Source organism: Schistocerca americana, chromosome 9 (assembly GCF_021461395.2).
Source record: "Schistocerca americana isolate TAMUIC-IGC-003095 chromosome 9, iqSchAmer2.1, whole genome shotgun sequence".
NCBI lineage: Eukaryota > Metazoa > Arthropoda > Insecta > Orthoptera > Acrididae > Schistocerca > Schistocerca americana.
The window spans coordinates 55,964,907-55,980,485 of NC_060127.1; the positions used below are offsets into that span (position 1 = coordinate 55,964,907).

Sequence of the window (15,579 nt, forward strand, 5' to 3'; positions counted from 1 at the left end):
CAGAAACTCTGTCCAGTACTGAGTACAGAAACCCTCTATAGTATCTACCTCTGGTAGCTGCTAGAGAACTGCCAACACCTCAACATCCAGCAGCGCTGTGTAGGATTACACTTACTTTAGCGTATTTACATCTCTGACAAAACATACAGTACAGGGCACAGTAAAAATCTGTGGCACCCACACCCTCTAACAAACCACACAACATCCAACACCACAGTGCAGGGCACCAGAGGGCCGACTATGACAGCCATCTGCAGCACACAACTGTACCAGGGAACCTCTACCAGCAGCACAATATCCAGTAGCACAGTACAGGGCAACACCATTCGTGGTATGGATACCTCCAACTGCACATGTGTCCAGCTGAGTACAGGATAGGGAAACTACCAGGAGCACCAACCAGTACAGGGTTATTATGTACCAGACAAGATCCGAAGACAATACAGTGTTCAGCAGCCACACACGATTCTGAAATGTGTGTGCCCCTGGACATTTCACAGCAAGCAACCACCAATAATAAGTATGATAAATAATTGTTAGAGTAAGCATCTCGCAGGCAGCCATATTCTGTGTAAATTAGTATGAAGAACAGTGTCCTGTTGAAAAATGGCACCATGTTACTGTCGCAGGGGAGGTAACACTTGAGGACACAGCCTGTCCATAATGCATCATTGTGCCCTCAGATTCCTTCATCATTGTGCCCTCAGATTCCTTCACTGACTCATACTCGAGGGATCCTCACATCATGGTAGCAGGGGTAATACCGCTAACCATCTCCGAAACAGTATGGGACCTCTCGCTAGGTCCCAGCTATACTCGTTGACGATGATCGCTGAACGTAATCCAGCGGTTATTCATCAACAGTCAGTGCCTTCCGGTCACAGACTACAGACACAGCCGATTGTGTTATGGTGTTAATGACACCCTGTGCATGGGACGGTAATTCCCTAATTCGGCTGCTATTAGTCTACGACCAGTGTAGTCGGATGAGCCAAATGTTGCAGGCAGTATCGTTCTCAGATGGCAGGCGCAGATGTGATCGGGCTACGATGTGGCTGGTGCACTGTAGAGCAATTCTTCCTTGTCAGACGTGGTCATCCGGAACCTTGATGATTATGCCTGCCCACACATCTTTGTGCAGTCCAACATCGGGCCACTATCAGATCGTAATGCCCCAAAAATTTGAATACTACGCTCTTCGAAAAGCTGGCCGATTGGAGACTCGCAATGAGAAATCTTTCAAACTCTGTCAGGCGCTGATAACGCTGTCTCACGCGAGTATGTGGCAACTCCGTATCCTTCACAATGATCACTCAGCATCTGACATTGTTCACTTCCTTCATTTGCGCTACCAGGCCTGTTAACAACAATGAACACGAACGGTATTATGGGACTCTGGTGGCCTTTCTACATGTCACAGAGAACTGTAACTCTCATCATTTACATATCTTCCTGTGTTATGAACGTGTATGAAGTTACACTGACATCAGACATGTCTTTTGGATCCTTCACATTTTTGTCACGCAGACTAGTTTCTGCCCAGAAAGATGAGGTTCTCTAAGCAATTCTCGTAAGAGGCACGCCGACTTTCTTTGCGTGTCTGCCAGGTAATATTTTTCAACATTTGTATTGCACTCACTCACTAGAGACACAATCCTATGATCATTCGGACGAAAACTACCCTCAAACAGCATTTCTACATCTACATCTACATCTATACTCCGCGAGCCACCTTACGGTGTGTGGCGGAGGGTACTTATTGTACCACTATCTGATCCCCCCTTCCCTGTTCCATTCACGAATTGTGCGTGGGAAGAACGACTGCTTGTAAGTCTCCGTATTTGCTCTAATTTCTCGGATCTTTTCGTTGTGATCATTACGCGAGATATATGTGGGCGGTAGTAATATGTTGCCCATCTCTTCCCGGAATGTGCTCTCTCGTAATTTCGATAATAAACCTCTCCGTATTGCGTAACGCCTTTCTTGAAGTGTCCGCCACTGGAGCTTGTTCAGCATCTCCGTAACGCTCTCGCGCTGACTAAATGTCCCCATGACGAATCGCGCTGCTTTTCGCTGGATCATGTCTGTCTCTTCTATTAATCCAACCTGGTAAGGGTCCCATACTGATGAGCAATACTCAAGAATCGGACGAATAAGCGTTTTGTAAGCTACTTCTTTCGTCGATGAGTCACATTTTCTTAGAATTCTTCCTATGAATCTCAACCTGGCGCCTGCTTTTCCCACTATTTGTTTTATGTGATCATTCCACTTCAGATCGCTCCGGATAGTAACTCCTAAGTATTTTACGGTCGTTACCGCTTCCAATGATTTACCACCTATGGCATAATCGTACTGGAATGGATTTCTGCCCCTATGTATGCGCATTATATTACATTTATCTACGTTTAGGGAAAACTGCCAGCTGTCGCACCATGCATTAATCCTCTGCAGGTCCTCCTGGAGTACGTACGAGTCTTCTGATGTTGCTACTTTCTTGTAGACAACCGTGTCATCTGCAAATAGCCTCACGGAGCTACCGATGTTGTCAACTAAGTCATTTATGTATATTGTAAACAATAAAGGTCCTATCACGCTTCCCTGCGGTACTCCCGAAATTACCTCTACATCTGCAGATTTTGAACCGTTAAGAATGACATGTTGTGTTCTTTCTTCTAGGAAATCCTGAATCCAATCACAAACCTGGTCCGATATTCCGTAAGCTCGTATTTTTTTCACTAAACGTAAGTGCGGAACCGTATCAAATGCCTTCCTGAAGTCCAGGAATACGGCATCAATCTGCTCGCCAGTGTCTACGGCACTGTGAATTTCTTGGGCAAATAGGGCGAGCTGAGTTTCACATGATCTCTGTTTGCGGAATCCATGTTGGTTATGATGAAGGAGATTTGTATTATCTAAGAACGTCATAATACGAGAACACAAAACATGTTCCATTATTCTACAACAGATTGACGTAAGCGAAATAGGCCTATAATTATTCGCATCTGATTTATGACCCTTCTTGAAAATGGGAACGACCTGCGCTTTCTTCCAGTCGCTAGGTACTTTACGTTCTTCCAGCGATCTACGATAAATTGCTGATAGAAAGGGGGCAAGTTCTTTAGCATAATCACTGTAGAATCTTAAGGGTATCTCGTCTGGTCCGGATGCTTTTCCGCTACTAAGTGATAGCAGTTGTTTTTCAATTCCGATATCGTTTATTTCAATATTTTCCATTTTGGCGTCCGTGCGACGGCTGAAGTCACGGACCGTGTTACGATTTTCCGCAGTGAAACAGTTTCGGAACACTGAATTCAGTATTTCTGCCTTTCTTCGGTCGTCCTCTGTTTCGGTGCCATCGTGGTCAACGAGTGACTGAATAGGGGATTTAGATCCGCTTACCGATTTTACATATGACCAAAACTTTTTAGGGTTCTTGTTTAGATTGTTTGCCAATGTTTTATGTTCGAATTCGTTGAGTGCTTCTCTCATTGCTCTCTTTACGCTCTTTTTCGCTTCGTTCAGCTTTTCCTTATCAGCTATGATTCGACTACTCTTAAACCTATGATGAAGCTTTCTTTGTTTCCGTAGTACCTTTCGTACATGATTGTTATACCACGGTGGATCTTTCCCCTCGCTTTGGACCTTAGTCGGTACGAACTTATCTAAGGCGTACTGGACGATGTTTCTGAATTTTTTCCATTTTTGTTCCACATCCTCTTCCTCAGAAATGAACGTTTGATGGTGGTCACTCAGATATTCTGCGATTTGTGCCCTATCACTCTTGTTAAGCAAATATATTTTCCTTCCTTTCTTGGCATTTCTTATTACACTTGTAGTCATTGATGCAACCACTGACTTATGATCACTGATACCCTCTTCTACATTCACGGAGTCGAAAAGTTCCGGTCTATTTGTTGCTATGAGGTCTAAAACGTTAGCTTCACGAGTTGGTTCTCTAACTATCTGCTCGAAGTAATTCTCGGACAAGGCAGTCAGGATAATGTCACAAGAGTCTCTGTCCCTGGCTCCAGTTCTGATTGTGTGACTATCCCATTCTATACCTGGTAGATTGAAGTCTCCCCCTATTACAATAGTATGATCACGAAACTTCTTCACGACGTTCTGCAGGTTCTCTCTGAGGCGCTCAACTACTACGGTTGCTGATGCAGGTGGTCTATAGAAGCATCCGACTATCATATCTGACCCACCTTTGATACTTAACTTAACCCAGATTATTTCACATTCGCATTCGCTAATAACTTCACTGGATATTATTGAATTCTTTACTGCTATAAATACTCCTCCACCATTGGCGTTTATCCTATCCTTGCGGTATATATTCCATTCTGTGTCTAGGATTTCGTTACTGTTCACTTCCGGTTTTAACCAACTTTCCGTTCCTAATACTATATGCGCACTATTTCCTTCAATAAGAGATACTAATTCAGGAACCTTGCCCTGGATACTCCTGCAGTTTACAATATTACGTTAACTTTTCCTGTTTTTGGTCTCTGAGGACGGACGTTCTTTATCAACGATGATAATGTCCTCTCTGGTAAGCCGTCAGGTATTTTATCGTTTCGCCCAAGGGGGGGTCCCTCTAACCTAAAAAACCCCCGTGTGCACGCCACACGTACTCTGCTACCCTAGTAGCTGCTTCCGGTGTGTAGTGCACGCCTGACCTGTCTAGGGGGGTCCTACAGTTCTCCACCCAATAACGGAGGTCGATGAATTTGCAACCATTATAGTCGCAGAGTCGTCTGAGCCTCTGGTTTAGACCCTCCACACGGCTCCAAACCAGAGGACCGCGATCGACTCTGGGCACTATGCTGCAGATATTAAGCTCAGCTTGCACTCCGCGTGCGATGCTGGTTGTCTTCACCAAATCAGCCAGCCGCCGGAAGGAACCAAGGATGGCCTCAGAACCCAATCGGCAGGCGTCATTCGTTCCGACATGTGCTACTATCTGCAGCCGGTCACACCCAGTGCGTTCAATAGCTGCCGGAAGGGCCTCCTCCACATTACGGACGAGACCCCCCGGCAAGCACACCGAGTGCACACTGGCATTCTTCCCCGACCTACCCGCTATTTTCCTAAGGGGCTCCATAACCCGCCTAACGTTGGAGCTCCCTATAACTAATAGGCCCGCCCTCTGTGACTGTCGGGACCTTGCCGGAGAATCGGCCACTGGCCCAACAGGCGAGGCATCCTGTGGTGGCTCGGAAACGATGTCATCACCACTAGGAAGCACCCCGTACCTGTTGGAAAGGGGTAAGGCAGCTGCCACGCGGCCAGATCCCACCTTCGCCTTTCGGCCAGGCACGCGCGAGCCCACCACTGTCCGCCATTCACCCTGGAGTGATGGCTGACCGGTAAGATGCTCACTGCCGGAAGACGCAGCGACATCAGGGGTTCCATGTGATTCCAAGGCCACCGAAGTAGGCATAGGTCTCACCACAGTTGCCCCAACGCCACTACGAGCCGACGCCTGCGCCTCGAGCTCGATAAGCCTAACAGACAAAGCCTCCACCTGCCCCCGAAGAGTGGCCAATTCTCCTTGCGTCCGCTCACAACAACCACAGTCCCTACACATGACTATGTTTACCCTACTCTATACGGTGACAAATTCCCAAGATAATCTTCTGATGAGCTACTCTGATAATCAAGAAACACTCACTGAAATACGAGACGCGGAAACTACGCTAGGTTTTCCCAGAAAAACTATTTAAAAGCTAAGCGCAGCAAATAAGTACAAAAACGCTTTATACAAACAGTACTCGCTGCTGCTGGTGCTCTCGCTCTGGCTGTCACAAGACAACTGCTGATTCAAGTGACTAGTGGCTAACGGCCGCGAAACAAACAAAAGACGGTTTTAGGGTGCTTTCTGTTCTAAACGATCAAGAAAACACTAAGAAATCTAACACGAAAACTACGTAAAGTTTTATCAAGAACTGTTAGTTACTATGCAGAGCAGATAAACACAAATAGAATCCCTTCCTTAGTGGAAGGTCGTAAACAAAATGCAAAATAAACGCTTTATACAAACAGTACTCGCTGCTGCTGGTGCTCTCGCTCTGGCTGTCACAAGTATATAAATGTCTTGTATGCAGTATCTTTCGTACACTGATTGTGCTTTCCCAGTATGCTATTACAGAATCGTTACTTGCCATTTGCAGTACTTACAACTCAGCGTTTCTGGTCGTTCACTTGTCGTCTACACAGATTGCTATTCCCAACGTTTTATATATGAGTCACTCTAGTTTTCACCCATTAATACTGCTGTTAAAGGATGTCACACTTTAACGTTTCATGAGGCGCACATCTTTTCATGTAACTACATTAAGAGGTGCTTGTTTGTGTTTCTATCTGTCTGATACTGTGTTGAGATCTAACGGGATATCATTGTAAGTTTTAGTGGATAGAATTTTCTCATACATAAGTTCATGATCTACGAAAATGCCTTAGTTTACATCTAACACTAACAGCTAGGCCATTAATGCAAAATATAAACAACAACAGTTCTATCGCACTCCTGCGGGGCATACTACGTACACCGTCCGACCAAAATGTTCCAAGACTGATTTTATTCCTGGCGTATAAGCGACGTCAGCGTGGTAGCTACAGTGACAGCCAGGGATAAATTCTGCCGAAATTTTTACAAAGGCACAGGCGGTGTTTAGAAAGGATAGATTGCATGCGACCGGTAGTGGCGTGTTTGTCGCTGTTAGTAGTAGTTTATCCTGTAGTGAAGTAGAAGTGGATAGTTCCTGTGAACTATTATGGGTGGAGGTTACACTCAACAACCGAGCTAGGTTAATAATTGGCTCCTTTTACCGACCTCCCGACTCAGCAGCATTAGTGGCAGAACAACTGAGAGAAAATTTGGAATACATCTCACATAAATTTTCTCAGCATGTTATAGTCTTAGGTGGAGATTTCAATTTACCAGATATAGACTGGGACACTCAGATATTTAGGACGGGTGGTAGGGGCAGAGCATCGAGTGACATTATAATGAGTGCACTATCCGAAAATTACCTCGAGCAATTAAACAGAGAACCGACTCGTGGAGATAACATCTTGGACCTACTGATGACAAACAGACCCGAACTTTTCGACTCTGTAAGTGAAGAACAGGGAATCAGTGATCATAAGGCCATCGCAGCATCCCTGAATATGGAAGTTAATAGGAATATAAAAAGAGGGAGGAAGGTTTATCTGTTTAGAAAGAGTAATAGAAGGCAGATTTCAGACTACCTAACAGATCAAAACGAAAATTTCTGTTCCGACACTGACAACGTTGAGTGTTTGTGGAAAAAGTTCAAGGCAATCGTAAAATGCGTTTTAGACAGGTACGTGCCGAGTAAAACTGTGAGGGACGGGAAAAACCCACCGTGGTTCAACAACGAAGTTAGGAAACTACTGCGAAAGCAAAGAGAGCTTCACAGGAAGTTTAAACGCAGCCAAAACCTCTCAGACGAACAGAAGCTAAACGATGTCAAAGTTAGCGCAAGGAGGGCTATGCGTGAAGCGTTCAGTGAATTCGAAAGTAAAATTCTATGTACCGACTTGACAGAAAACCCTAGGAAGTTCTGGTCTTACGTTAAATCAGTAAGTGGCTCGAAACAGCATATCCAGACAGTCCGGGATGATGATGGCATTGAAACAGAGGATGACACGCGTAAAGCTGAAATACTAAACACCTTTTTCCAAAGCTGTTTCACAGAGGAAGACCGCACTGCAGTTCCTTCTCTAAATCCTCGCACAAACGAAAAAATGGCTGACATCGAAATAAGTGTCCAAGGAATAGAAGAGCAACTGGAATCACTCAACAGAGGAAAGTCCACTGGACCTGGCGGGATACCAATTCGATTCTACACTGAGTACGCGAAAGAACTTGCCCCCCTTCTAACAGCCGTGTACCGCAAGTCTCTAGAGGAGCGGAAGGTTCCAAATGATTGGAAAAGAGCACAGGTAGTCCCAGTCTTCAAGAAGGGTCGTCGAGCAGATGCGGAAAACTATAGACTTATATCTCTGACGTCGATCTGTTGTAGAATTTTAGAACATATTTTTTGCTCGAGTATCATGTCGTTTTTGGAAACCCAGAATCTACTCTGTAGGAATCAACATGGATTCCGGAAACAGCGATCGTGTGAGACCCAACTCGCTTTATTTGTTCATGAGACCCAGAAAATATTACATACAGGCTCCCAGGTAGATGCTATTTTCCTTGACTTCCGGAATGCGTTCGATACAGTTCCGCACTGTTGCCTGATAAACAAAGTAAGAGCCTACGGAATATCAGACCAGCTGTGTGGCTGGATTGAAGAATTTTTAGCAAACAGAACACAGCATGTTGTTATCAAAGGACAGACGTCTACAGACGTTAAAGTAACCTCTGGCGTGCCACAGTGGAGTGTTATGGGACCATTACTTTTCCAAATATATATAAATGACCCAGTAGATAGTGTCGGAAGTTCCATGCGGCTTTTCGCGGATGATGCTGTAGTATACAGAGAAGTTGCAGCATTAGAAAATTGTAGCGAAATGCAGGAAGATCTGCAGCGGATAGGCACTTGGTGCAGGGAGTGACAACTGACCCTTAACATAGACAAATGTAATGTATTGCGAATACATAGAAAGAAGGATCCTTTATTATATGATTACATGATAGCGGAACAAACACTGGTAGCAGTTACTTCTGTAAAATATCTGGGAGTATGCGTGCGGAACGATTTGAAATGGAATGATCATATAAAATTAATTGTTGGTAAGGCGGGTACCAGGTTGAGATTCATTGGGAGAGTCCTTAGAAAATGTAGTCCATCAACAAAGGAGGTGTCTTACAAAACACTCGTTCGACCTATACTTGAGTATTGCTCATCAGTGTGGGATCCGTACCAGATCGGGTTGACGGAGGAGATAGAGAAGATCCAAAGAAGAGCGGCGCGTTTCGTCACAGGGTTATTTGGTAACCGTGATAGCGTTACGGAGATGTTTAGCAAACTCAAGTGGCAGACTCTGCAAGAGAGGCGCTCTGCATCGCGGTGTAGCTTGCTCGCCAAGTTTCGAGAGGGTGCGTCTCTGGATGAGGTATCGAATATATTGCTTCCCCTTACTTATACCTCCCGAGGAGATCACGAATGTAAAATTAGAGAGATTCGAGCGCGCATGGAGGCTTTCAGACAGTCGTTCTTCCCGCGAACCATACGCGACTGGAACAGAAAAGGGAGGTAATGACAGTGGCACTCCTTGTGGAGTATAAATGTAGATGTAGATGTAGACAGCTTGAAGCAAAGACTGTAAACAACAGGCTTCCATTTGGCCCGTCAGCTGTGAGCAGGCAGCGTTCAGTAGTGGGTTCAAATGGTTCAAATGGCTCTGAGCACTATGGGACTCAACTGCTGAGATCATTAGTCCCCTAGAACTTAGAACTAGTTAAACCTAACTAACCTAAGGACATCACAAACATCCATGCCCGAGGCAGGATTCGAACCTGCGACCGTAGCGGTCTTGCGGTTCCAGACTGCAGCGCCTTTAACCGCACGGCCACTTCGGCCGGCGTTCAGTAGTGGGTGTACGGCTGGAATGTGGCAACTTCGTTCTGTCACAAATCGCAATGGAGCAACGAACTGAATAACTCTTAATTAAGTGTTCAACGCATTCTACAGAATATTGCGAAGAGGTTGGCCTCTCACACCGTGACTCCGCAACAAAAAGACAATGCGCACGCTTCCTGCGACTTGCTTGACTGGCAAAATACGGACGAATCTTTTCTGGAAAAAATCATCACGGCTGGCGAGGCTGAGAGTTATGAGTACGAACCTACCACAAAGGGCAAATCTCAGAATGAGTCCCTGATGGTTCGACAAGACCGAAGAAGGTGCAGATACGATGTGAACAACATCCCAAAGAATGATTTTTCTGACAGTTTCACCTTGGTGCCCTCCATCCTTCAGTCACCTACACTACTAGTTTTCAGTTTTTCATAAGAACCATATACCAAGCACAAATGGACGGTGAACGAGTAGAAATGAACAGTTCCCAAAAAAGAACGATCAGCAGTGAACTAGTTCCCAAGGATGAACGAGTTTGCCCATCTCTAGACGTGATTTGATTTTATGGACGTTCTGTGAGTTGTACTGAGCTGTTGGAAGACTGTGTGGAATACCTGTAGCATTAAAAGTACCATTTTAACTTTTCTCTGTATCGTTATGAATCCAGTCTTGAAACTTTTTGGACTGATGAGATATTTCTCTGCTATACGGTAGGATAATGTCCAGTAATACGAGAGTCGGTTGCAGGATAACAACTGCCAGTGTCAAACGACACGGTGGGAACTATCTGCGCCCCAAGTTACATCTAATACAGGAGGCGGTAACCACAGCTGTCTCATGCGTAGCACATTAACTGAAACATAAACATGTCGAGCACTCCCAAGGATAACCACCCCTACGTCCACGCCATTGTGTGCTCCTGACCTCCTGCTGAGCAACTTTCTCCTCCAGCTGTTTGAATTTGTCTCTCTATGTGACCATTAAGTGTGACCTTGCTTCTGCGATAGCACAGTTCCTCCTGCTATGCATTCTCCAGTTCTGATCAGAAGCGTGATGTAAGTGTTCCCATCCAGCATGCTCTGACACAGTCGTCGGCCGAGAAGTACTTATGGACTGTTGAGAATGACTGCAGTAGTCAGCTGACACTGGTTTTGTCATTGAACAATTTACCTGAGCGTTTGACTCAAATTTTGTCGTTAAAAGTCATGTGGTCACTCATACTCTTTGCCAATAACGAGGACACATGATCGAATCAAATGTATATTGATGCTCGACATGTTGTTATACAGACATAGTCCAAAATTCACTCCACGGAATAATTCTGACATTTTATCTAGTCTAGCAATGCATTTGCTTAGTTTATCACTGTAAAATGTTTGCATGACTTCTAGCAATACATTTTTAATCTGTCCATCAGGACGATGGCATCTCTGAGGCCCGCAGCTGCTAGCAGTTTATTACTTGTTTATGAAAGATCACGGATTGTACCTCGCTGATGTTCATTACTCATAATACAAACATGATCGATTTCGCAATACACATCCCATCATCAGTCACATCCAATCTGATTGTGGAACATACCGTCCGAATTTTGCGACTGAGGAAGAACAAAAGTTTGTATCGCTAACTATAACCAGATCAGATCGCTATACCCCAGTGATGATATCACTATGTATGTAGTGTTCCACATAATAAGATACTAGTAACTCATTTCACTTTTTTAATTATCTTTTCTCGACTATTGTCAAGTTAATGCGAATTTTTATTGCAATAAACTCAGTCGTTAAAAACAAAATTCTCACTATTGTATCGGTTAAAAACAGTCTTGGTTGCAATTTTAGTCTTTTTATTTCTCAACTACGCGTTTCGGCTTATTTAGGCATCTTCAGGTTGATCTTAATTTGGTATTTCTTAAAACGATCCTTTTGACAGTGTAGCCAAAGGGCATCGTCGAATACATCAGGCCAACATCGCCTTCGTTAAACTCAGTAAAAACTTTTCTAGATGGACTTTAAAAAGTTTTTACTGAGTTTAACGAAGGCGATGTTGGCCTGATGTATTCGACGATGCCCTTTGGCTACACTGTCAAAAGGATCGTTTTAAGAAATACCAAATTAAGATCAACCTGAAGATGCCTAAATAAGCCGAACGCGTAGTTGAAAAATAAAAAAAACTAAAATCGCAACCAAGACTGTTTTTAACCAATACTGTTAAGCACTGGTTTTCTGTATGCCACATATGGATTGGAAGAATTTCTATTGAAATTCTCACACTTGCCCTGTGGGTAGTACGTTGTGTGTGCTGTGGCGGCAGGTGCCGCAGCAGGCGGCGGAGCCGCTGGCGACAGTCGAGTTCAAGTTCGACTCGGAGGCGGAGGCGCCGGCGCCATCTGCCGCCGCCAGCCAGCCTCCAGCGGCCGCCGTGGTGCACAGGCCGGAGCGGCGGGGCAGCGGGGGCGGCGGGGGCGGCGCGGGGGCGGAGGAGGCGCAGGCGCACCGGCGGGCCGCCTCCAACAAGCGGCGCGCCATGCACGAGGCGCAGCTGCTGCCGGCGGAGTGCCAGGGGCTCGCAGACGTCATCGCGGGCTCCGGGCTGGACAGGTGAGTGCCCTGTCTCACTTCCTCAAAGGCGCACTAATCTAACAGGTTAATAAACATCGATGATACGCCACAGAGGTGTCAACGACCACAGTTCCTCCCTCCCCCCCCCACCCATTTCCCTTCCCCACATCCCCCTTCCCCCACTTCTCCCTTCACGCCCCATGCCATTTGCCACCTCCGCATTTACCCACATCTACCTTCCCACGCCTTCGCTTTCCAGCAATATTCCTTCTTCCCCACACTTCCCCACCTCCGCGCTTCCTTCTTTACTCACCTCCTCCCCCAAGCAGCCTTGTCGTGAATTGCTCCCTTTCCAACCCTCCTTCCCCACCTCCTCCCTTGCCCAACTCTTCCCTTTCCCAACTCCTCCCTTCCCTAACTCCTTCCTGCCCCAACTCCTCCCTTCCTCTGCTCCTACCTTCTCCACATCCTCCCTCACCCTCTTCCTCACTTCCTTCTTTCCTCACTTCCTTCTTTCCTCCCTTCCCAAACGTATTCCAGTGTAACCCTTGGAATTAGTTTTTCACTAACTGCCGCTTCCTTTCCACGTCTCTCATTATTTCTTGTCTTCTGGGAAATTCTCTTGTCCCCCACTATTGTGGGAGTGTCAGATGTCACATAGTATTGGAGGTGTTTCTGACGAATCTTGTTGTATGAATATACTGGGACTGGTGCGAACAGACAAGGAACAACATAATTTTAACATAATTTACACCCGTTCTTTAACATAAATGCAGTTTCAGGTAGCCTTCACATTATGGCAACCACTAACACAATAGCCGGATTATCTGTGTAAATAGTCCTGTTACACTCAGCAAAATATTCTAATTGAAAAATTATTAAAGGCGTAGATGAGTCTTCTTACTCCAGCTTGAAGCATATTAAAACGGGATGACAGGTTAACAGCAGACGTAGTAATTACCTCCGTTTGCGTAGGACACAAAATAGTTCGAATTTCAAATGCACTCGGAGGAAAGGTACACAGGGAGATAACCAGAGTTGTTAACTGGGTATTCGCTGCAGGGGCAGCATAGATCATACCGATTACCGGCCAGTGACAACATGTAGGTGAGCAGTAGCTCGTAGTGTCGACCCAGAGCCAGTCACTGTGGCAGAGCGGTTCTAGGCGCTTCAGTCCGGAACCGCGCTGCTGCTACTGTCGCATGTTCGAATCCTGCCTCGGGCATGGGTGAGTGTGATGTCCTTATGTTAGTTAGGTTTAAGTAGTTATAATTGTAGGAAACTCATGACCTCAGTCCCATAGTGGTTAGAGCCATTTGAACCATTTTTTTATCGATCCAGGCGCGCATGGCCACAAACTCTGACGTCCATTGATGCAGTATCCTCTTGATGTGACGGAATTAATAGTGAGGCTGGCCTCTGTAAATCTTACTACAATGTACGTAATGGCAAGTCAAAACAAGCTGAAGTCTAGCATGACTGGGCGACAAATGAGGTGAAGCACGGTGCCTCTGATGGCTTTGTAACACGTGTAATGTGCTTCCATGGCTCTAACCACAGTCCACGATCCCATAGACGAGCTGCACTGTCCTACCGCTGTCATTTCAGGTCAGAACTTGTTCAGTTCTATAGCTGCTCTTCACATGGTACCAATGTGAGGACACATAGAGAACCATCTTTCTCTGTGGCAGTGTGGACCACCGACAAATTTTGTATCTTCGCCTAGTGACTAACCCCATATTGGGATTTTTAATGAAGGTGATTTATGGTAATCGCACAGCCATTCTGACATCACTGTTTGACAGTCCTATTCATCGACAACGCATTGTTAGTTTCAGAATGTCGCACATAATTTATTGAGGGAGATTTGGATATTAATTTATGTTCAAATGGTTCAAATCGCTCTGAGCACTGTGGGACTCAACAGCTGAGGTCATCAGTCCCCTAGAATTTAGAACTACTTAAACCTAACTAACCCAACGACCTCGCACACATCCATGTCCGAGGCAGGATTCGAAGTTGCGACCGTAGCGGTCGCGCGGTTCCAGACTGAAGCGCCGAGAACCGCTCGGCCGCACCGGCCGGCATTAATTTATGTATTTGCTAAATATACATACATGTAATCAACTCACAATTGCGTTCATTCTATTCGTAACATCATCATCTGTCAGAATATGTGAGCCGGCCAGTGTGGCCGAGCGGTTCTAGGCGCTGCAGTCTGGAACCGCGCGACCGTCGAATCCTGCCTCGGGCATGGATGTGTGTGATGTCCTTAGGTTAGTTAGGTTTAAGTAGTTCTAAGTTCTAGGGGACTGATGACCTTAGAAGTTAAGTCCCATAGTGCTCAGAGCCATTTGAACCATTTTTTTAGAATATGTGATCGGAAAGTAATTGTTCTGATTTACACCATGCTCCATGTATGGGCTGGACGTAAATGGCTGACACGGCCTCAGGAACATGAGTGTGAGACGGTTTAGAGAGGTGAATCACCTACTTACAGCCATTTCTCCAGCAGACCCTTCCCACACCGGCCTCTTCAAACACCAGCTGCTCCCTTCTCAACACGCCCCAGTCTCTTTGTGTGTGTGTGTGTGTGTGTGTGTGTGTGTGTTTGTTTTTTTTTTTCTTTTAACCAGTTCCCTGTCACACTCCAGCTACTTCGTGCCTCATAGCAGATAACTTTTGGTTCAACGTTTGTTTCGTGTTTGTCCAGGCTTTAGAGCATTGATGTTTTTATTTTTATAATTCTTTGATGATTTTCATTATGATATACATCATTTTGGTGGAGAGTAATAAGGAAAGGAAACTACCATGCTACACACCTCTCTTTGTTATAAAGCAGTTTGATTTTCCATCTCCTATCTGCACACTGCTCTCACCATTGTTATACAACATCCGATTTTTTTTTTTTTTTTGTTTATTTTTTGCAGTTATTGACTTCGGGAACATCCCCCTTCAGTCGCACATTTTATTAGCCGGCACACTCCAAATTTATTATCGGGTCTCTTCTATCCGCTCAATGTTCTATATTTATTCATGAAAACTACAGGAAATACATAGATCACAACAGCACAGCTAAATAGAGCAATATTTCAGCTACAGACTGTCATTTTTTCCACATAGTCACCAACATCCGTTATGCACTTTTGCCTACGATTAACCAGAAACTGCATGGCGCGCTTGTAAAAATCGGAACCAGCTGAGGCTAGCCAAATCCTTACGGCTTTGGCAACAACATCTGAGTCTTGAAAATGTTCACCACGTAGTCCGTCTTTCAAAGGCCCGAAGAGATGGAAGTCTGAGGGCGCTAAATCGGTACATTACGGTGGATGTGGTAAGACAGTGCAGCCGAATTTTGGTATGAGTTGCGTGCTCGCAAAAATTGTGTGGGGCCTTGCGTTATCGTGTTGCAGGTGGAAGTTAGGCTTCTTCTCTGCCCTTACCCTGGAACGGACTGATGA

General features: G+C 45.3%; 1 protein-coding gene across 1 annotated transcript in view; it reads left to right on the top strand.

Moving 5' to 3' along the window:
- The window catches only part of LOC124550625 (serine/arginine repetitive matrix protein 2-like), a 237,764-nt gene that overhangs the window by 94,713 nt on the left and 127,472 nt on the right, over positions 1-15,579 (top strand). The window contains exon 9 of the mRNA XM_047125347.1: positions 11,871-12,157. Coding sequence (XP_046981303.1) covers positions 11,871-12,157 — 287 coding nt within the window. The remainder of the gene's footprint in view (positions 1-11,870; positions 12,158-15,579) is intronic.